The sequence below is a fragment of the Malaclemys terrapin genome, chromosome 8 (genome assembly GCF_027887155.1).
Source record: "Malaclemys terrapin pileata isolate rMalTer1 chromosome 8, rMalTer1.hap1, whole genome shotgun sequence".
NCBI lineage: Eukaryota > Metazoa > Chordata > Testudines > Emydidae > Malaclemys > Malaclemys terrapin.
In genome coordinates this window covers 65,549,519-65,572,583 of record NC_071512.1, presented here as the reverse complement: position 1 = coordinate 65,572,583, position 23,065 = coordinate 65,549,519, and the positions used below count along the sequence as shown (strand labels likewise).

Sequence of the window (23,065 nt, the reverse complement as noted above, 5' to 3'; positions counted from 1 at the left end):
TTCAGAGAGGAAGGTCTGTCTCCAGAGCTGGGAGGCCAGCACCACGGACAGTGCAGTGCAGGCCAGTCTTAGGCCTGGTCTACACTAGCAGGTTATGTCGAATTTAGCAGCGCTAAATCAAATTAACTCTGCACCCGTCCACACAACGAAGCTATTTAGTTCGACATAGAGGTCTCCTAAATTCGACTTCTGTACTCCTCCCCAATGAGGGGAGTAGCGCTAAATTCGACATGGCCATGTCGAATTAGGGTAGGTGTGGATGGAAATCGATGCTAATAGCTCCTGGAGCTATCCCACAGTGCACCTCTCTGTTGACGCTCTGGACAGCAGTCCGAGCTCGGATGCTCTGACCAGACACACAGGAAAAGCCCCGGGAAAATTTGAATTCCTTTTCCTGTCTGGGCAGTTTGAATCTCATTTCCTGTTTGGACATCGTGGCGAGCTCAGCAGCACTGGCAACGATGCAGAGCTCTCCAGCAGAGATGGCCATGCAATCTCAGAATAGAAAGAGGGCCCCGGCATGGACTGATCGGGAAGTCTTGGATCTGATCGCTGTGTGGGGTGATGAGTCCGTGCTTTCGGAGCTACAATCGAAAAGACGGAATGCAAAGATCTACGAGAAGATCTCCAAAGCCATGACAGAGAGAGGATACAGCCGGGATGCAACGCAGTGCCGCGTGAAAATCAAGGAGCTGAGACAAGGCTACCAGAAGACCAAAGAGGCAAACGGGCGCTCCGGATCCCAGCCGCAGACATGCCGTTTCTACGAGGCACCGCATTCCATCCTAGGTGCGGCCGCCACCACTACCCCACCACTGACCGTGGACTCTGAGGATGGGATATTGTCCACACCCACATTCTGAGATGGTAGTGGACGGGGAAGATGAGGAAGGAGATGAGGAGGACGAGGCAGTCGACAGCGCTTACAACGCTGATTTCCCAGACAGCCAGGATCTCTTCATCACCCTCACAGAGATCCCGTACCAACCGTCCCCAGGTGTTAACCCGGACCCAGAATCAGGGGAAGGATCAGCCGGTAAGTGGTTTAAACATGTAAACATTTATTTTGAAAAGAATATTAATATTAACTGTGGCTTTTTCATGATTAGATTGTCCTAGGCACTTAAAGTTCTAGTCTTTGGCAGTGCAACTGCTGCAAAAAAATCTAACAATGTCCAGTATATCTTGATTGGTTTGCCCTAGGCGCTCTACTGTTTAGCCCTTGCCAGTGCAGCTAAAGTAAAATTCGGTCAATATGTCCGGGGATAGAGCAGAAATCCTCATGGGACATCTCCATGAAGCTCTCCTGGAGGTAATTGGAAAGCCTTTACATGAGGTTCCTTGGGAGAGCGGCCTTGTTGTGTCCTCCATAGTATGAAATGTTTCCACGCCAGGCTACCATCAAGTACTCTGGTATCATTGCCTTGCACAGCATGGCGGCATACGGCCCTGGTCTTTGCAGGCTTTCCCGAAGCATGCGTTCTTTGTCGCTGTCTGAAATACGCATCAGAGTGATGTCGCTCATGGTGACCTGCTTTGAATTAGGGGAATGTTAGTATTGGGACTGCTTCCCTGTTCCTTTACAGAACTGTAACCGCCGGTTTACAGCCATGCAGTGGAGGCGGGAGAGGGGCAGCATAGAGGGATCTTTCCCGGGGACAGCCACGAGGGGGTGGGACAGGGGCAGAGTTCATGCTTGCCGGATTGCTGGCAGCAGGAACTGGCCAACGCTAGGAGCATTGCTTTGAACATGAAAGTAGGGCAGTGCTATTATTAAAGTTTTAAGCTGCCACAAGTCTACGGCTTACCATGTCAGCCCGCTACACAAATTCCGCTGTGCTGTTCCGATTCTGTGATCTGCACTGCAAGACCCCAGGGACTGAATGCGAAGGCCAAAAATTCGACCTTGTCCTGAGTGCGCATGTGATAGGTGCTGTGAATGGTCTTTTTCACAGAGAAAGACTATTTTCTTTGTTCACCCAAAAATTTATCTTTCTGAGGAATTCACTCCCTTTTTCCCATCCCACAGCTGTGGCTGTCTCCCGACCTACCCTGTCATCAGACTCCCAGAGGCTGTCGCAGATTAGGCGTAGAAAGAAAAGGACACGGGACGACATGTTCTCAGAACTTATGGGCTGCTCCCGAGCCGAGGCAACCCTGCAGAGTCAGTGGAGGGAGAACATGTCCCAATACCAGCGAGCACACAGCGAACGGGAGGAGAGGTGGCTGCAGGAAGACCAGCAGGCGACTCAAACACTGCTTGGACTAATGAGGGAGCAAACGGACATGCTCCGGCGCCTTGTGGATGTTCTGCAGGACCGGAGGCAGGAGGACAGAGTCCCGCTGCAGTCTATCTGTAACCACCGTCCCCTGCCACAAAGTCCCATACCCCCCTCACCAAAAGTACCAAGAAGGAGGGGCTGCAGAGCCCGTGAAAACTGTCACTCAACCCCTGCAGACTGCTCAAGTGGCAGAAAGCTGTCATTCCCCAAAATTTGATAAGTCCTTCCCGCCTCACCCAAGCCCCCATCCCAGTTTCATTCCCTTAACTGTCCATTTGCTAATAAAAAATATGTTTCTGTTAATTGCTGTTTCCATCATGTTTTTTTAGAGGACAGTCTGTTTTAAGGGGGGGAAAAATGGTTGGTACAGACACGGGGGCAGGTTCAGCAGCAGGTCACACACACAGTGCAGTCACTAGGCACCCTGGTCAGTCTGGGAGGTGGTTTTCATTGTCTGGGGGGGAGGGGCTATGTGACTTTGTGGCGGGGGAGGGCGGTTACAGATCTTATGCAGCGGTCCTTATCCTGGATCACAGAGCCACGCAGCAGGGAATCTGTAACCATCCTCCCCCTGCCACAAAGTCACATAGCCCCCACACACAGAGTCCCGAACAGGAGGGGTGGCAGGCTCCGTTCAAACAATCAGTCCGCCAGTGCAGACCACTGTAGAAGCAGGAGCCTGGCATTCCTCGAGTTTAGAAGCGTCCTTTGCATCAGTACACTACACCCGCTCCCCACCACAGTCTGCGTCCCAGTTTCAACACTTTACTGCGAAAACAGTAATAAAGAAAACGTTGTTCATTAACAAATTTTCAGTGGGCAGGTTCAGCTTCTCTGTAAACCAACAAAATTGTCACAGGTTACCCTGCTCACTCAGGAACCTAGCTTTCAAAGCCTCCCGGATGCACAGCGCGTCCCGCTGGGCTCTTCTAATCGCACAGCTGTCTGGCTGGGCGTAATCAGCAGCCAGGGTATTTGCCTCAACCTCCCACCCCACCATAAAGGTCTCCCCCTTGCTCTCACAGAGATTGTGGAGCACACAGCAAGCTGCAATAACAATGGGGATATTGGTTTCGCTGAGATCGGAGCGAGTCAATAAGCTTCTCCATCTCCCCTTGAGACGTCCAAAAGCACACTCCACCATCATTCTGCACTCGCTCAGTCGGTAGTTGAAGAGTTCCTTTTCACTGTCCAGGGTGCCTGTATAGTGCTTCATGAGCCATGGCATTAGCGGGTAGGCTGGGTCCCCGAGGATCACTATAGGCATCTCCACATCCCCAACAGTTATTTTGTGGTCCGGGAAGTAAGTACCTTCCTGCAGCTGTCTAAACAGACCAGAGTTCCTGAAAACACGAGCGTCATGAACCTTGCCCGGCCATCCGACGTAGATGTTGGTAAAACATCCCCTGTGGTCCACCAGTGCTTGCAGCACCATGGAAAAGTAGCCCTTTCGATTAATGTACTGGCTGGCCTGGTGATCCGGTCCCAGGATAGGGATGTGAGTTCCATGTATAGCCCCACCGCAGTTTGGGAATCCCATCGCTGCGAAGCCATCTATGATCACCTCCACGTTCCCCAGGGTCACTACCTTTGACAGCAGTACATCAACAATTGCCTTGGCTACTTGCATCACAACAACCCCCACGGTAGATTTGCCCACGCCAAAGTGGTTTGCGACTGACCGGTAGCTGTCTGGCGTGGCAAGTTTCCAGAGGGCTATGGCCACTCGCTTCTGGACAGTCAGGGCTGCTCACATCCGGGTGTCCTTGCGCTTCAGGGCAGGGGACAGCAACTCACAAAGTTCAAGGAAAGTTCCCTTCCGCATGCGAAAGTTTCTCAGCCACTGGGATTCATCCCAGACCTGCAGCACTTGTGGTCCCACCAGTCAGTGCTTGTTTCACGTGCCCAGAATCGCCGTTCCACGGCATCAACATGACCCAGTGCCACCATGATGTCCACGGCACGGGGTCCCGTGCTTTGTGACAGGTCTGTGCCACTCTCAGACTTCATGTCCTCATCGCGCTGCCGTAGCCTCCTCACCCGATTTCTCACCATCTGCCTCTGGAAAAGGTGGCTGATAAGGTGCGAGGTGTTGACAATGGCCATAACTGCAGCGATGGTCGCAGCGGGCTCCATGCTCGCAGTGCTGTGGCGTCCGTGCTGTCACTCAGCAGAAAAGTGCGCGAACTGATTGCCCGCCGGCGCTTTCAGGGAGGGAGGGCGGGAGTGACGGTTGGATGACGACAGTTACCCAAAACCACCCTCGACACATTTTTTCCCCCAGCAGGCATTAGGGGCTCGACCCAGAATTCCAATGGGCAGCGGGGACTGCGGGAACTGTGGGATAGCTGCCCACAGTGCACCGCTTCCAATGTCGACGCTTGCCCCATTAGTGTGGACTCACACAGTCGAATTACTGTCCTTAGTGTGGAAACATACGTTCGACTTTGTAATATCGATTCCACATATTCGATTTAAGTGACATCGAAGTACTCTCGTAGTGTAGACATACCCTTAGAGAGTGGGAGAAGGCCCTACTCCCTAGCCTGCCAGGTGGCCGGTCTGGAAGGAGGGGGCCTAGCACAGAGAAGGGCCGTTGGGGAAGCGGTCCAGAGGAGTAGTCAGAGGAGGAAGGAGAAGGAGGACAGATAGACTGTTGCCAGAGGGCCTCTGGACCGGGACTCAGAGTAGTGGGCGGGCCTGAGTCCCCCCCCCCTTTTTCCCCCTTTGTTGTTCTATTGGGTCATACACCCAGCCATAGGCCGCAGGGAGCGGCCGGCCAGAACCACGCCAAGTCCTGGACTCTGAGGATCAGGCTTGAAGGTGTGGGGCTGTTGTTTACCCCCCCTCCCCGGAAGGGGGAGTGAATAGACAAAGGGACACTGTCGGAGGACAGTGTTCCAGAAGAGGACTCTGTGCGTTGGGAGCACGACAGGCGAGATGCCACCTGAAGGGGACGCCCTACTGGTTTGAACTAATTCCCTGAGATGACCAGTAGGAGGTGCCGCAGTGGTGAGCCCCAACCCTGTCACAGGGACAAATAAGCAGGCTGCTAGCAGGGCCTGAGTGAGGAAAGATATCAGCATCTTAAGGGCCTAACTGGCTCCTACTACTTCAGATGACTGCCTGTTCTCCTCAAGTGGGTTCAGGGAAGCAGCAGGAAACAGGAAGCTCCCTGAGAAGCTAGTATTAATCAGTCCAGGCTCCTGGGGGTGCCGAGAGGTACATAAGAGGCTCCTTCTCTGCTCTCTCCCTGCAGCTCCTGCTGTTTTCTGTTATTCCCTCTCACCTTTTCTCCTGCCTGCCTGTTATATCTCTTGTTTCCTCCTTTCTCCAGCACAGCACTCCGCCATCTCTGTGCATCTAGAGCAGAGAGAATACATATGCACAGCAGCAAACACAATTTTCTACACTCTGGGTCCTAGTGGTGCCATACACCCGATCCCTGGAGTAGAGCTTCCACCTGGAATGAGCAGTGGAGAGTTCTTTCTCCAGAATCCACATATTGTGGAGGGGTTCTTCTGATCATGAACACAAAGCCATTAGTAGCTCAGGACCCACCTACACTGGAACTCACATCTCCATTTATGATGTGCCAAGACTTGCACTTCTTTGGGACATGCCAATCACCAAGCCTAGGATAGGAGAGTGTGTGTGTGTGTGTGTGTGTGTGTGTGTGTGTGTGTGTGTGTGTGTGTGTGTGTGTGTGTGTGTGTGTGTGTGTGTGTGTGAGAGAGAGAGAGAGAGCGCATTTTTGGTGAAGAAGATCCAGATCCAGCTGTGGGATGAACTTCCAGATGACATAAAAATTATGTCTTTCCAGTTTTAGGTCTCACTGTAAGACTTGCCTTTTTGATAAAGCTTTCCCACTCTAATCAGAATGATACTTTTAACAACTACCTGCTCCCCACACAGTAAAATAAAATTACCTTAAGCAGATCCTCCCAGCAGCAGAGACAGGAGAAGAGCTACAGACTTCATTAAGTGCTCAGGGATCTCACTTTCACAGTTTGATGGAGAAAGTGCTCATATACTGCAATGTTGAGAGATAATACAAAAAGATGAATATAAAGAATCTTAACTGAAGGGGATTCATGGCCTTAAGTCCTGTTTCCAGTTCAACTTGTTTATCTATTTCTGTATAGAAATTACTTGTGATCCTCCAGCAGTGACTAATGGAACCTTCCAGCCCCAAAAGAGAGTGTTCAGAGAAGAAGATGTAATCAGTATAGACTGTAATCGTGGATTTCACTTTGACACAGACAACAGGGAAAATACAGCAGAATGTACAAAGAATGGCTGGTTACCTATTCCAAGATGTATCTGTAAGTTGCTTTTATGTTTTAACGTGTTTAGATACTATCAAAAACCAGATGATTATATAATGTGTGCAGTTGACAGTATAAAAATATTTAAATAAAAAGGAGCTGGTGGCCTCATTTCTGCAGTAAACAGAAATGAAAGATTCATACCTGCAGGGCTTTTCCCTTTTGCAAAGTTTACTTTAAATATCTTGGAAAAAGTTTCTGTGAAAACAACGTGGTATGATATCAGATAGTATAGTCGTAAATAACTATATGAGCAACATATACACTATGACTGACTTGGCAAATGTGTTAGGATCGACCTCCTACAGGGAAGATTTATATCTCTGTATTTTACCTATCAAAATGGTAGCATGACAGGCACAATACCTGTATAGTATGAATGATAAGAAACTCTATGGGGCATATTTAGACTCTGAGTCACACATATACACCACAGACCTAGTTTTGTGCCCTCCGATTTGGTACCTTCATTTATTCTGAACTGTCACAGTTTTTTCCAGGTGGTTCTTCCTGTGCTAAAGTTTTTTTTCTCAAATGTTTACCTAATCTTTCCTCAGGTAAAATCCCAGTGGCTGCAGTGAGTTTTGCTGAGTAGACACTAAGTAAAAACTGAGGAATTTGGCCCTTGATATTTAACAATAAATGAAAACTGTCTAAAACAGGAGGAGGGGAAGCCCACCAGTGTCATTATAAATTAACCCTTTGATAATGGGACTACAGATTTTGTGGAAAACACGGCGCTTGTTGCGTGTGGAGGGAAATCAGTCACCTCCAAGGTACCATCTTGCCCACTTGTGGATGGCCCTGTACCATGAGCAGATCCCTCACAGTATGTGGGTTCTGGGGGCAGGACCCCCTGCTCACCAGGTGAAAGCAGTAATGCATGCGCCAAATGAACAATTTGAGTGAACTGTGAGTGGAACCTTGTAGAGCTCTCCCCTCCTCCCACATCTTCCAATGAGTTTCCACAGAACAGGGTAATCTTTCCTGGAGTCTGCGAATAACAAGCTGTTATGCAATAATTTCTAAAGCTGTCCCATCCTTCTTGGTAGGAAAAGCTTATGGAGGTGAAAGGTAAAATAACCCAGATCATCATATTGTATATGTCCTGAACTCATGACTCCAGTTAATGTAACATTCAAACGCAAAGTACTAAAACTGAGGAGAGAACTGATGAGTGAATATAACAGTGAATTTTTCTTTCATGTACTATCTATATATGTTCCAAACTTTCTTTTAAAGTGAAACTCTGTGACTACCCACATATAGAAAATGGCAGATTAACTGGCTATTACAAAAACCACAGAGAAAAAAATTTTCCAGTACGTTTAGGGGTGACAATTTTCTACAGATGTCTTGATGGTTATGTATCTAAGAGTGAGAGCACCTGGAATCTAATCAGATGTACTGCAGATGGCTGGGACCCGATGCCAAAATGTCTTAGTAAGTAAATGTAAATTTGCTTTTTCTTAAAAATACTATTGTAGCATGAAACACTAGTAAATATGTAGAGCATCATCAGCAGCAGCATTTGAAGGAACCAGGTTGTGGGAAGTGGGGAGACTGTATAACAATGCTTTGGTAGTCTGGCCCTTACATCTCCCAGTCAAGACTTGTAATCCAGGGACATGAAAAAATCTTTAGTAAGATTTTCCCCTTGTTAGTCATGGCTTACAAACAGAGAAGTTAGATAAACACACAAAATATCCTTTTGGGAAGGTTGCATAATGACATTACTTTATTTCTTAATGTCCAAAATTTTTACACACAAAACCAAAACCACACATCGAGAAAGCAGGTTGGTCCCCAAGGCAGGGAGGCACAATTCACCTCATCTTACTACAAGCTTCCTCTTTACAGCCTGACTGCTACTAGACCCAGATTGCATGCTTCCCTACAGAGCCCCCCAGCCTGCAAACAGGATCAGGAAAATACTGATCAAGTCCACATGGATCTCACTTTCATAGCTTTATGCAGAGGGTGCTCGTATACTTTAATATAGTTTTCAAAACAGCACACTCCTGCCCTATGAATTCCTCAATTAAAACAAACACAGTAAAAATGTTCATAAATGTAACCATATGGGAGGTCTGTGATTTCACTGAAGCCGGTGGTATCTGCCAGGAAAAGTGAATAACACCTGACCTTTGTCCTGTTCCTTATGGATCATGCTCAGCAGGAGCATGCTCATTCTCCTTCTCTTTTGGCCATTATCTTCTAGCACAGGGACCTTTGGCTTGCAGCTCGCCAGGGTAAGCGCTCTGGTGGGCCGGGCCAGTTTGTTTACCTGCCGCCTCTGCGGGTTCGGCTGATCGTAGCTCCCACTGGCTGCAGTTCGCTGCTCCAGGTCAATGGGGGCTGCGGGAAGCGGCACAGGCCCGAGGGATGTGCTGGCTGCCACTTCCCACTGCCGCCATTGGCCTGGAGTGGTGAACCATGCCCAGTGGGAGTCACGATCGGCTGAACCTGTGGACGCGGCAGGTAAACAAACTGGCACGGTCTGCCAGGGTGCTTACCCTGGCGAGCCCAATGCAAAGGTTGCCAATCCCTGTCCTATATCCATCCTGAGCTTGTATCTGGTATCCGTTGATCAGTGTGCCTCTTCATTGTCTCACCTTTTACCTCTACCAAACATGTCACTGGTCCAATATCTGCTTCACCACACCTTTCCCCCACTTCATCCCTCCCCTGTGATTTTGTACCAACACTGCCTGTCCTATGCAGAAAAACCTGGAAGGTTTACGTTGTGGGTTTTTGACTGTTTGCTGTCTTTCATTGAGTATCCTCAGTAAGACTGGTCTAAGTAAATCAAATGTAGTATCTAACTAACGTCTTAAAACTCAGCTGGCAGATTGTGGGCTAGACCTATATGAGAACAGGAAATTTGCAATGCAGCGTGTCCCCCCATTATTTTGGTGTAATGCTTGTTTCAATATCTGCACAAAATACTCAGCCAATCCATTTGTTGCTGGGTGATAGGTAGCCAACCTAATATGCTTCCACACATTTTGCCATAGAAATGTCTGAAAATCTTCAGAAATAAATTATGGACCATTATCTGAAAAGAGGTCTGTAGATAAACTGTACATGGCAAACAGAAGAGGTTGTTGTCATGTGAACCAACTCTGACCACCGAGAATAAGCATCAACCACAACCTAATAAATTTGTTTATTTTTCTGAAAAGTCAATGTGCAGCCATTGATAGGGCTTCATAGCCCCCTTCAATGGGTGACATAGTACCGTTTCTGGTATGTTTCAATGGCTGTTGCAGGAGTCATGCAGGCTACTTTCCATTTCTAGATCTTGAACTAAAGCCAGCCACCTAACACAACTTCTGGCCACTCCTTTCATTTTTACTACCCTTTGGTGCTACTCATGTAGCTCCACTGGCCTCTTTTGATGTTCGTGTTTTGCTATTACTACTCGTAGTCCCCATAGCAAACAACCATTCATGGGTAACTCCAGTTTCCTGAGTAGTAAGGACTAATTTTCTCTTTGGTTATGAGGTGTAGCCATCCCAGAAGAGTATAGTGAATCACCTTTGAACCCAGTAGTTTTACCAGTGGCTTATAATCAGTGATGAGGGCAGTGATTAAGTCACTTAGCTGGGATGTGGGAGAATGCAAATCAGGGACTTGACCTGGTTCTCTCACTTACCATGTAGGTGCCCTACCTCTTGGCTCTTGGATATTCTGGGGTGAGCATCTCTCTCTCTCTCTCTCATACTTTTTTATGAAAAAATTCAAAAGGTCTCAGGTTTTGTCTTAATGTGAAATAGGAAAACTGTTCCCTGTCCAGCTCTATACCTCAGCATATTCTGGGAACTGGTATGTGTAGGGAACACACTTAGTACCTGGAGAATTGGCTCTGGGCTGGAAAGTAATTCAGAGGTTGGGCGCAGACCAGGGGAGTCTGAGAGACCTAAAAGCATCACAGCTGTTCCATAAAGTCTTTAACCAATATCTAAGATTTCCCAGGTTACTGCACAAAGCTTTTTACAAAGCCAGATCCATTTTAAGTGGAAAGCTTTGTGTTCCAGTTGGAGAAATCTGTAACCTACACCCAAGTTGTCTCCATCTGCTGTGAAGATTTTTTCATGGAGCATGTATAAATATCTTACTATCTGGCCAGCCCTGCTCCCTGGCCTCTCAGAGTCTCCAGCTGTTTCCTCCATCACTCATCACAGCCAGGCTCCGCATCACCATCAGTTCTCGCTCTCCTTCTGCATCCTTGCACCTCAGCTGCAGACCCCAGCCTTCCCCAGTATAGGGCCTAATTCAAGACCTGAGTCCAGTGCCCAGTCAGCACCTCTCCATGGATACTTCCATGCCAAATCTACTCTTCCCCCTCCACCTCCTGTGAGGATGCTGAGTCTGCAGGAGGACAGGTCCTGCTTTCCTCTATGAGACCTTAGGAGGTCCACCAGACACCAAAATGTATCTCCACCCTGGAGCTGTGGGCTGCACTAAGTACACATCCTGAGATTAAAACCTCTCCCTCTTCCTAGCCTGCCAGACTCCCCTAGTTCAACGTCCCATCGCACTGCTCTCCACACTCTTAGCAGTTTGGAATGCTCTTCAGTGCAATAGTATTTAAAATGATAAATACTTGTAGATTAGCAATTACAACTTTATGTCTCCAGTGATTAAAAAATTAAACAGTGGGTGCTTAATCATTCACAGAGTGTCTTGGCTGATGGGGACACAGACAATCCTAACTTTTTAGTTTCAAAACTGAAATTCTAATCACTTATAGTAGGCGGGGGGAATGTACACTAATTGGCCCTGTATGGATTTTTAATGTACAGATTATTCTATTTTTACGTTAGAAGTGGCAGAAATATCATGAGATTTTACCCTTCCAGCTCCCAGTGTGTAAAGGGCTCATTTTTTGAAATCTTGATGTTTGAAAACTTTTATTCTACACTTTGAAAAACTAAAGGACAATCTCCATTAGATTAGTTATAAAATTGCAGATAGGAATAGCTTCCCATGAAAAGTTAGAAGAGAGAAGTGGGGGTCACCACAACCTCGTGGTGGTGTTCTGTGAATTAAATAGAGCTGTGGGCATGCCTGGGTCTTCACAAAACACAAACCAGGACAAGATCTGTTCCCCAAAGAGCTTAGAGTCAAATTCAGGCCAACACAATGCACAGGATAGCTGTTCCAGTACAAGCTCAGTAGGCTTAGAGACATTCATGGTCAGAATGATATAGGAAGTGAGAGTGAAAGAGGTGAGTTTTAATGAGGGATCCGAAGTGGAGTATACCTGGTGCACAGAGTGGGAGGCTGCACAGAGTGGGAGGCTTGACAGAAGGTGGAAAGGCAAAGGATCTCATTTTTTTTCTCCCAGTTTAAATGCCTGCTGTCCAGCTACTAACTGTACTAAACCTTTTTCCTTTAGAAAAGTGTTCTCCCATTTGGTTGGCAAATGGTAAATTCCTAATTCTATGGCAGAAATACTACAAAGAAGGTGATGAAATTTCGTATGTGTGTGATCATGAATATATCCCTGAAAATCAGCAAGCAAAAGTTACATGTACAAAGAATAACTGGACACCTACTCCAAGATGTATCTTTAGCAGTAAGCAGCATTTTTGTTCTTTCAGGCTCCTGGTTAAACAACTGCAAAAACACTACTATCATGTTCTGCTTAAGAGAAATACAAAAATAGTGTAATGATTGGTATAGATAGAACCTCCATCAATAGGTGGTGCTGTATCTTTATCTTAGTGCTAAGTTGTTGCTTTTTTGTTTTTAATATGTTATATCTGGTCAGGGCATTAGTAAGGAGTTTTAGCTCTGCTTGTTTGTGCTGGAGTTACTACTTGCAGTGTCCCAATACATCCTTTGATTTCTATAAGCTAGTGTTATAATACCAATTCTAGCAGAAGACTTATGAGAATGTGTATTCTTGACCTGAGTAACTGTAAGATCATGTTGTTGTGACCCTCAGCCTTCCTCATCCAGACCCTCTCTGCTGTTTGTCACCCCCCACTTGTTGTGTCATGTCTAATATTTAGATTGTAAAGTTCTTGGGACAGGTACCAAGTATTTCTTTATCTTCTGAGAACAGCCAAATATATTTGTGGGCATAATAAACATTATTATTAATAATAATGCTCTTCCTGCAATCCATACTTGTTATTCCTTATCCCCACGCCAGAGCCTCTCCTGGTTCTTCTTATATCCATCCTTACAGGTTGGCTCTGCCGCCCCATGCTCTTCACCCCATTGCATTTCAGTCCTATTTCCTCCTCCTTCTCCAGGCTGACTGGGCACCATCACTGTGGGGAATGAGAGTGCAGGAGAGACAGTTTCAGTGATCTCCGTTTTAATGCCCAGAACCATTGTGGTCCTCTAGAAGCTAGGAAGAGCAATTTCAGGGAAGTCCAGCTCAGCCCCTGCAACTCTAGAGTATGCGCAGTGTGGACAGGATCTTCAAATAATTTAGTTGTCAAACTGTAACAGATCTGTACTGGGCATTTGAAATCTGAGACTTACATAAACTTATAACTTGGCCAAATTTGAGTGAATATTCTGGAGGACAATAAAAGATACATTCTTGATACCAGGTGGACATCCCAGTCAAGTTGCAAGTCCTTTCCCCAAAACATCCAAGTGCCTGAGTTTCTTAACAAAACAGCTGTAAGATTATTTGAACATTATTTTTTTTCTCATCTCATTCTTATAAATGACTGAACTGTGTTAGCAGATACTTTCAAAAACACCCAGCATAGAAAATTTTATCTGCAACAGTTGAAGTTTGACAAAGTCGTAAGCAACCGAAAACAGGGTCTTATAATGGTCTCTTCATCTCCTGAGACACCTGGTCTCACTGAGGTGACTCCAATCTGTCTTGTGGATGACTTTTCGATAAGATCCATGAGAAGTCCTGCCAGTGAGGCAAAAATTAGCACAAACTGTCCATAATATCTGGCTGGGCCCAGGAAAGACATACCTGTTTTTTGATGCTTGGGACAGATACGTTGGCCAATGAACATAAACATGGCCATATTGCACTGGACTAATGGTCCATTTAGCCCCGTATCCTGTCTTCTGACAGTGGCCAGTGCCAGATAGTTCAAAGGGAATGAACAGAACAGGGCAATTACCAAGTGATCCATCTCCTGTTGTCCTGTGCCAGCTTCTGGCGGTCAGACGTGTAGGGACACCCAGAACATGGGATAGTTGGAACTAGGGATGCTGAAGGTGTGGCAGCACCCCTTGGCTTTAAGTGGTTTCCATCATGTACAGGGTTTACAGTTTTGTTGAATGGCTTTCAGCACCCAACTATAAAAATTGTTCCAACGCCAATGAGGTTGCATCCCTGACCATCTTGGGTAATAGTCATTGATGGACCTATCCTCCATGAACTTATCTAATTCTCTTTTAAACCCTGTTATACTTTTGGCCTTCACAACATCCTCCATCAACGAGTTCCATGGGTTGATTGTGCGTTGTGTGAAGAAGTACTTCCTTATGTTTGTTTTAAACTTACTACATATTAATTTAATTGGGTGACTACTAGTTTTTGTGTTATGGATGGGGTAAATAAAACTTATCTATTCACCTTCTCTATCCCATTCATGACTTTATAGTCCTCTATTATATTCCCCCCTCAGTCGCTCTTTTCCAAGCTGAACAGTCCCAGTCTTTTTAATCTTTCCTCATGTGGAAGCTGTTCCATACACCTAATCATTTTTGTTGCCCTTCTCTGTACCTTTTCCAATTCTAATGTATCTTTTTTGAGATGGGGCAACCAGAACTGCATTCAGTATTCAAGATGTGGGGGTATCATGGGTTTATACAGTGGCATTATGATATTTTCTATCTTATTATCTATCCCTTTCCTAATGGTTCCAATAATTCAGTTAGCTTTTTTGATTGCCACTGCACATTGAGCAGATATTTTCAGAGAACTATCTATGGTGACTCCAAGACCTCTTTCTTGAGTGGTAACAGCTAATTTAGAACCCATCATTTTCCATGAATAATTGGGATTATGTTTTCCAATGTGCTTTACTATGCACTTCTCAACCTTTCCTTTTATCCCATGACTGTTTACTTTGCTTAAGAGCCTTTGGTGTGGGACCTTGTCAAAGGCTTTCTGAAACTCTAAGTACACTATATCCACTGAATCACCCTGTCCACATGCTTGTTGATACCCTCAAAGAAATCTAATAAATTGGTAAGACATGATTTCCCTTTACAAAATCTGTGTTCAGTCTTCCCCAACATATGTTCATCTATATTTCTGATAAGCCAGTTCTTGACTATGGTTTCAACTAATGTGTCTGGTCCTGAAGTTAGGCTTGCCAGCCTGTAATTACCAGGATTCCCTCTAGGGCCTTTTTTAAAAATCAGTGTTACATTAGCTATCTTCCAGTCATCTGGTACAGAGGCTGATTTAAGTGATAGGTTACACACCACAGTTAGTAGTTCTGCAATTTCTGCAACTTCATATTCCCTAATTTATGCTCCTTTCTATTTTCCTCAGTAGGATTTGACGTTCAGTTTTAAAGTGTGATTTTTTTTTTTTTTTTTTTTGCCTCCAGTTGCCTCTTTTACTCTGTTTAGCCTTGATGGCATTTTTTTGGATCTTGTTGTAGCTTTTTTTAAATTTGGTATATACCTTTAGTATGAACCTTTACATAGTGTTTTAAAATAGTTTCCATGCGGTTTGCAGGCTTTTCACTCTTCTCACTGTTACTTTTAATTTCTGCCTAACTAGCTTCCTCATGTTTGTGTAGTTCCCCTTTTTGAAGTTAATTGCTAGTATGGTGGGTGTCTTTGGTATTTCCCCCCTACAAGAATGTTAAATTTAATTACATTATTGTCGCTATTACAGAGTGCTTCAGCTAAATTCACCTCTTGTACTAGATCCTGTGCCCCACCTAGAACTCAACCAAGAATTGCCTCTCCCCTTGTGGGTTCTAAGGAGCCTTCATTAATGGTATCCACTTTATACTTCCACTTATTGACTAGGGGTTCTATTTAGTCCTTTGCCTTCCCATTCTGCAGTTTCTTGGGTTCACCATCAGATTGGCATCTCGCAGTGACTGCAGGACTATGGCCAAGTCCCAGAGATGGGTGGACATTGTCTAAATATGGAGCCACATGGTGATGGTGAAGGCATAATCCCTGGTGCATACCAAATGGGTAGTCTCTGACAGTCAGGACATAAGAGGCAGATTCCACTACCTATTTGTACAGCCTGGCTAAGAAACAAACCAACACCCCTGGACAGTTGGTCCTTGTGTTATGCCACCACAGTGTCAAAGATGTCACTCAGCACACTGTAATCTAGAGTTGAAGATTGTTCTGCTGGGCCCCTCTCCTGGTCATAAAGGGGTTTGTGTTGTTAGGAGGTCCACTCTCTAAGATCTGCCCCTATAGTCACCTTCAGACTCTGTGCAGTCACCTCTGTGACAGACCCAGACTTGCCTAACCTTCCCAGCCCTCCCTGTGGCTTTCAGGTCTTCTGAGGAATTTCACAAAGGTCTGACTGGGCAACAGGGCTAGATCCCAGGTGTCTGCTGAGTGCATTCCTCCTTGCCATTTCAGGGTTTCAGGGAAAGATGGGACGGACTCTCCTCCCAAGAGAGCCAGAAGATGTTTTCAGTCCTGTCCCAGGATCACTGACCAGGATAGATGATCCATCACTTCTACCTGGAGCTGGTCCATCTGGTTCACCACACGCAGGATCATTAAGTCTGTCAGGTATGTTTGCACATCACCATGGCTACATGACACCTGGATGAGATTTCCCTGATTTAAGGCCTAGAATTAAACTAGTAGTGTTGGAGCTGGTCTGCCCACAGTCTGAATCTACCAAACTCTCCACGGTGTTTGGCCCTATTTTTGTTTGTGTTACATAAGGTACTGGGATGGCCTATGGATTGGTTGTTCACTTCCCTAGACTAATCAAAGTAGCATCCCAGATAGTCACAGTTCATAAGGGAGCATTCATGCCAAGTGTATCCCAGGTCCCCATAGTGATAACATACCACCTATCCTCCCTAGACAAGAAGTGGTATGGTCCAGACAATTTCGGTTTGGGGGAGAGGATGGCTGGTCCTTTTTTTCTGTGCTGTTGTTGTGGGCATTTCTGTGCCATTTCTGCTGTTCCTGACCACGCCTGCCCATTGTGGGTGATTTGGCCTTCTGGAACCTCTGTCATTTCCTGGCCACTGCTAAACATATCAGACAGAAATGCTGGATCCAGCTTGTACCACAGCTGGATCATCTGATTCCAGAACAATACTGTTCATTAGTTCCCCCATAGTCTTGGTCTCTGAAATGAGCCAATAGGCAATCATATCCTGGAGTCATTGGGCCACACCACATGGGTGCACTCTGGCAAAAAATGGTTCAGCCCCAAAACTCTGATACATTTCCAAGTAGATGCCAAGCCAGTCCATTATGCTCATCTTTCATGTGGTATATGACTATGCCCTAGCCTCACTCAGCGTATGATAGGCCACTTGTGTCTTGCTGGTGAGGTAGGAGCTAGTCGCACAGTTCAGTACTCCTTTCCCAGATCTACTCCAAAGTGATCAAATAGGCCTCTGGATCATCATCACCACTCAGCTTGGTCAGGGTGAGGTTCAGGAGATTTATTAGGCTGGTATCTTCCCCCTGCTGTTTGCTGGGTGAGCAGTCTGGCCATGTCTGTCTGAAGCTGGTAGTTCTGCTCCTGCTCTGCACATAGCACCTCCTGTTGTGGGGTGACTATTTGCATCTCTTCTTGAGGCTGTTGGGTCACCAGCTGTGCTTTTTTGATATGGGCAATTCCTCTCATCCTCCACCAGCTGTGTGTCCTGTAGGTATGGCTGGGCTGCATGCTGCGTCTCCAGAAACCACCAGTTCCAGTCCCCCACTGTCTGTTATGTTGAAGGAATAATCAGAGTATTTCATCCATGACCTTTCTTGGGGGCAAGGGGGTTCACATGGAATCCTGATGACTACACAACCTGTACAGGATCCAAGAAGCGGGAGGCCAAAACCAAACTAACAAAAAAAAGTGTCCTCTTTAAGAAGGCCTCCAAACTGACCCTTGCTATCAGACTTCCTACTGCTTCTTGGTGTTCTAGGAGGCAGGCAGGCTTTCTCCTATTCCTTAGGTGTCATGTCAGGGGAGGAACCACTTCATCCAGTTCATAAGACCCTTGAGACTTCAGAGCCTTGAGTCAGGCACCAAATGCATAGTCCGATAAACAGAGTCTCCAGGGCTCTGGTCAGGATATAGTAGCCAGTGTAGTTTCTGGTCCCCTCTCTATTGTTTTTAGTTTCCTTCCCCTGATTATATAGCCCAGCTCCAGGGGCAGAGCAGGGTGCTTCTTGATTGAACCCAGGCTATCTTGGCTGTAAGCTCCAGATTGTCCCCCAGATGCCCTGCCACAGTGCAGTATATCATGTTAGGATGGTGCAGCGTGTTCCTCTGACTATGCCTGACTAACACTTCTGGGTGTTTCAAAGTGGGTTAAAGCAATGGCCCTACCTTCTCTTTCTGCCTCCCTGTCTTCTGTGGGGCAATTTGCACAATTTGTCTAGTACCCCATGGGCCTGGAAATCAATAAAGATATCACATATACCATTTCAAATACAGATTGTAATTCTAGTCAGTAATACCATAAGAAAATTTAGCCATACAAACTCATCATTCATTCTGCTTCAAAGCCTCATTTCCTCCATATCTCTATCTTTGTCAATTGCCTGAGAAAACAGATGAGCTGTGCAGTGTATCCCGAAGGTCAGAAAATTCAGGCAGAGAGTTAATTCCAAAGCTGAGTGAGTGCCCTTAAGGGGTAAAACCCTGCTAGAAGCACTGTTCCTTTGAATTGAATGGAATGTACAAGCCCCTTCTGATTTGTCAAGTACATTAACAATATGAAGTTTCCTCACAGAATTACTTGTCCACAAACAAACAAAAGAATTGCCATAAAATAAGAGCCATTAGTGTCAAAACCAAAATGATCATTTCCTTCCAGCCAACTTTTAATTTGACTTCTGCAAGACACTATCAGAAATGATGAGAGCTGGGAAGCAATATGGTGTGATGACCTTTATCCTTCAATACTGACATCCCACCTGCTCTCCATAAAGTCAGAACAATATGAAGGAATGAAGTGAATTGTTCAAGGAGTTTTTAAATGGCATTACTCCATTTAATTTCATGTCATCCTCATGGTCACCTTACATTTATAAAACGTGTTAATTAACAGTATTTTTTCTTGAAGTAATGTCGTTTTCTCTCTGCTTTAGAAATGTGTGGAAGGACAGAGATACCTCAGGGTTATTTCTATGTAACAAAGAACAGGTTTGGTTTAAATGAAAAAGCAACATATAGGTGTCAGATTGGTTACATGACTCCAGAAGGAAATGATACAGGGGAGATACAATGTCTTGAAGGATGGAGTCCTTTTCCAAAATACATCAGTGAGTAGTTTAATGATTGAATATCTCTATTTTTGTCACATGGCTCCTTACTGGATTTTCCCTTAATTGTAACTGTTTTTCCTTATTTTAACTAATCTATTGTTTGGTAAGGTGTTACCATCATAAACAAAAGAACTTACTGCCATTGTCTGATCTGTATTTAAATCATAAGGAGATGTATTTTATGTAAAACGCCAGAGTAGAAAGGTTTCAAAACTTTCTTCTGATTGTAGGTATCTTAAATGTCCCTTTTTTCCAGGCCAGGGGAAGTATGGTTTTAATAGCGGAAAACTAAATCTCCCACTTTCATGAAATAATGACTTACAGTATTAGCCCAACCCAAAGTGAGGTTTAGGGCATTCCTTTTATTCCAGGATACCTTATCTCCTGGTTATTCCATCTATTAGTATCATCTTTGTGACTGAAAGAACTCACTTATAATTAGTTTTCAAGATGAGGTCCATTCTGTTTCACAGAGCAAGAGTATAATTATAACATAATCAGCATAGCTACCAAGACTATGAGAATTCCCTCTATGTTGGCTGCCTCTGGAAATACATTAACTTGAAGTTGCTGACAGTTCTGGCTCTACAAAGTGGCGTCCCTTGTGACAGCACCTACCAGAGCATTATCAAACTGGGAAGCTTCAAAACAAAACAGGATACAAAATTCGTACAATAAAGGAATAGTGCCTCTTTTCAAGCATTTTCCCATATTTCCAGCCAAGAATAATCTCCCCATTTCTATAGGCGCTTTCTGCACCTTATGACTCATATGAAATTCAGTAGGGAAATGTTTCTGGCTTTTGTGATGGTCATGCATGTTGGAAATACAGACAGTGAGCATGACAGTGCCACAGCATGGATTAATTTGGTTAGTAAACAAGGACTAGACCTTCAAATGAGATAAAATGGGTCAATGTAAGAACCAATATTGTTAAATGCAGTTAGAAAATTGTATGTACGGCTGAACATGGCTTTCCATCCCTAACCCTTTTTATACATACAAAGCCCAATTTGCCTCTTGTTCCATCCACTTGGCATTGCTCTGGCTGAACAAAACAGCCAGAAATCGGTTTAACTAACTAGTGCGAGTTCCTCCCAGGTATGGAGGAGTTGGCTAGGGAAAAGGGACATTACTGGGGTGTCCTTGCACTGCAGGGATCACTGCGGCTGGAGTGAACCCCTGGGGCTATAGGTAGCCAGCACAAGGTAGCTTGAAAAGGGTGGATCAATCTGAAGATCTGGAAGGCAGAAGATTGGCTTAAAATCACCTTTGCTCCATCCCCTACTCTGGTTCCCTGTTGTGCCTAGCCAGTAAGATCAGAAAATCTGTGCCCTGGCTTCCCCACCCTGGAGAGTTTAGCTCTTAGTGTAACTCTTGCAGCCTGAAGCCTAGGGGGTGGGTAGGCTTGAGAGCCACACAAGCCCCAATACACTGGTATTTTTAGCACTCTAGCTCAAGCCCCGCTAGCGTGAGTGTGTCTAGCTGGGCTGGGAGGCTCACTCCGAGCTGCAATGCGGATATCCCCATCCGATGGCTGAGGGAAGCATGACTACAACTGGAACAGCCACAGTAACAATATCCAGTACAGTGCCTGAAGGAAGGGAATTATTCACAGTGTCAGAGGGTAAGAAAAAAAAACAGTGGCCTGAATTTAAGTAAGGAGTTAAGATAGATGTTAGGGAGATATTCTTGATTGTAAGAATATTAGCGTTGATTCTCGAGGGGAACACCTGAGTCACTATCACAGTAGATTGTCAAGAACAAACAGGTCTGAGAAGACATTTGGGACTAGCATGGAGGGAAGCCTACAAAATTAGGGCTCAAATTAGATGCTCAAAATCATCTCTTCTGTACTGGCCTTTTGAGTCTAAGAATCCTCTTCTTTTACCTCCACATATTTCTAAAGACAAATGCAACCGATGTAATGTGCAACACTTTGTGTAGAATACTCTGTTTTTGGTGTGGCATTGAAGAATTTGACATTTAATTTTTTTAAATATGCAATTAATAAGGTTGACATGCACAAAGTACATATAATGAGGATACTTTAGGCTGTCAGTATCTAGTTAATAAAAATAACTAATCTTTCTCTAATTCTGTAGAGACATGTAGGATGCCTGCTTTTGAACATATTCATTTCTACACCAGTAAAATGGTGTTTTTGCCTGAAGACATACTGGAATATGAATGTGCAGATGGATACCAAACTGTAAATAAAATCTCAAGGCGTCACACAATATGTAGCATAAATGGATGGACTCCAGAGCCCCAATGTTTTGGTAAGCTTTTTTTTTTTTTTTTTTTTTTTTTTTTGTACTAATGAAACTTCTACACTGCAGAATGTATTTCTTTGAAAAGGTTTTGTAGTTGTTTCATTTAATAAATCATATCTATTTAAATTAGGTGCAGGTTACATTGTGGATAATGATTGGGTGGGAAAAACTGATGGCTTCCAAGGTAGTCAAGAATCATTAATCACATTTAGTCAGCAATCCCAAGGAAACAGTGTTCTTCATAGACTAAGGTTAAAATATCAACCTCATTTCCCATTTCCTGGTTTGCTTTGAAAATTTAGAATAAACTGTGGGTGACATTATTCATGGGGCACAGTGTGACATATGTTTGTTGTATCCCTCCAACTTCATTTCATAATCTGTTTTTACAGATTATATAGCCAGTTTGGGAAGTGGTGATAGAGATGTACTAAGACCACAGCAAGAGAAAATTCTCATTGGGCTACTGGAAGCATTAAGTACTGTCTCTTGAACCCTAACGGTTGTGGTCAATCCCCACCTGGAATCATAAGGTGTTCCTGAGCAGGCTGCAGGAAGCCCATTCCTTTCTACGGAGCTGAAGTGTCTGTACAGGGACACCATGGCCTGGAGTGGGGGCCGAGGGAGTACGGCTGATTTAGACTGGGGGATGTGTCACGGTTTTACTTGCCATAGTCAGTGGATTTTTAGAGAATTAGTAACTTGTACGTTAGGTAGTTAGAGTGCTTGAATCAACTCATGCAAACAGAATTTTTACTAAAAGAAATAAAATAAAATCTTAATACGGATATTAAAATAAGTAACAGGGGTATCTAAAGGCCAGATGAAAAATAGTGCAGATGGAAAGGTTAACTTCACCAGCTCATTATGTACAGTTCACCAAATGTAATTTTGCAGAGTGAACCACAGGTCAGTGAAAATGTCCTGTTTTTTAAAGTTACTTGCAAAATTATTTATAATTAGAAGATAGAATGTGGGGGAAAGATTATGAAAATTCAAATCATTTGTTAAGGTTCATCATTTGCCTTCCAGCAAATATCATATGCCCTGCAGCTTGTTTTTATTCACTTTGTTTGGCCTCCTTGCCTTCTTTTCTTCCCCACCTGTGATGGGAATCTTACACTTTTAGCTGTTACTCTGAAACTACACTTTTAGAGATTCCCAGTCTATCCTCAATCAGGACTTTTCTTCTTGCTGATAATCAAAGCCCTCATCCACACAATGGGAGCCTTTCCATTGATTTCAAAAGGCTCTTAATCAGATCCTAAATTATTTTGTTCATATTAGCAAAATTATTGAAACCTTTTCCATACGTGTAGTTACAATGTAGTAACTTCTTTCCTTCCCTCACTGCCATCTTTAGCAATAGAATGTGAGATGCTGATGCTGCCCCATGGAGAGGTTTTCCCCAAGGAGGACAAATATCTTAATGGAGACGTTGTGACATTTTCCTGTGCAAAACGTTACACCAGAGTAGGACCTGACTCTGCTCAGTGCTATTACTTTGGATGGTCCCCAGCACCTCTGACATGTAAAGGTAAATGTTTACTCTAGGGTTATTGAAAAGGGAGAATAGTAATTCATCTGACTCTTGAATACTCTTAATCTTGTGTTGGGCTTCTTCTGGATTGTAACCTCTTCCCCAAGTCAAATCATTCGTCTGTCCCCCTGCCAATGCAGGGACTGTTGCCTTCAGCACATTTTCATTGTCTAGTTCTAAATGCCCTGACTGAGT

The 23,065-nt window shown here is 44.6% G+C and overlaps 1 protein-coding gene across 1 annotated transcript in view; it reads left to right on the top strand.

Moving 5' to 3' along the window:
* Nucleotides 1–23,065, top strand: part of LOC128842458 (complement factor H-like) — a 107,069-nt gene that overhangs the window by 4,280 nt on the left and 79,724 nt on the right. The window contains 6 exon segments of the mRNA XM_054038482.1: nt 6,428–6,607; nt 7,853–8,053; nt 12,015–12,194; nt 18,878–19,051; nt 21,160–21,336; nt 22,694–22,867. Coding sequence (XP_053894457.1) covers nt 6,428–6,607; nt 7,853–8,053; nt 12,015–12,194; nt 18,878–19,051; nt 21,160–21,336; nt 22,694–22,867 — 1,086 coding nt within the window.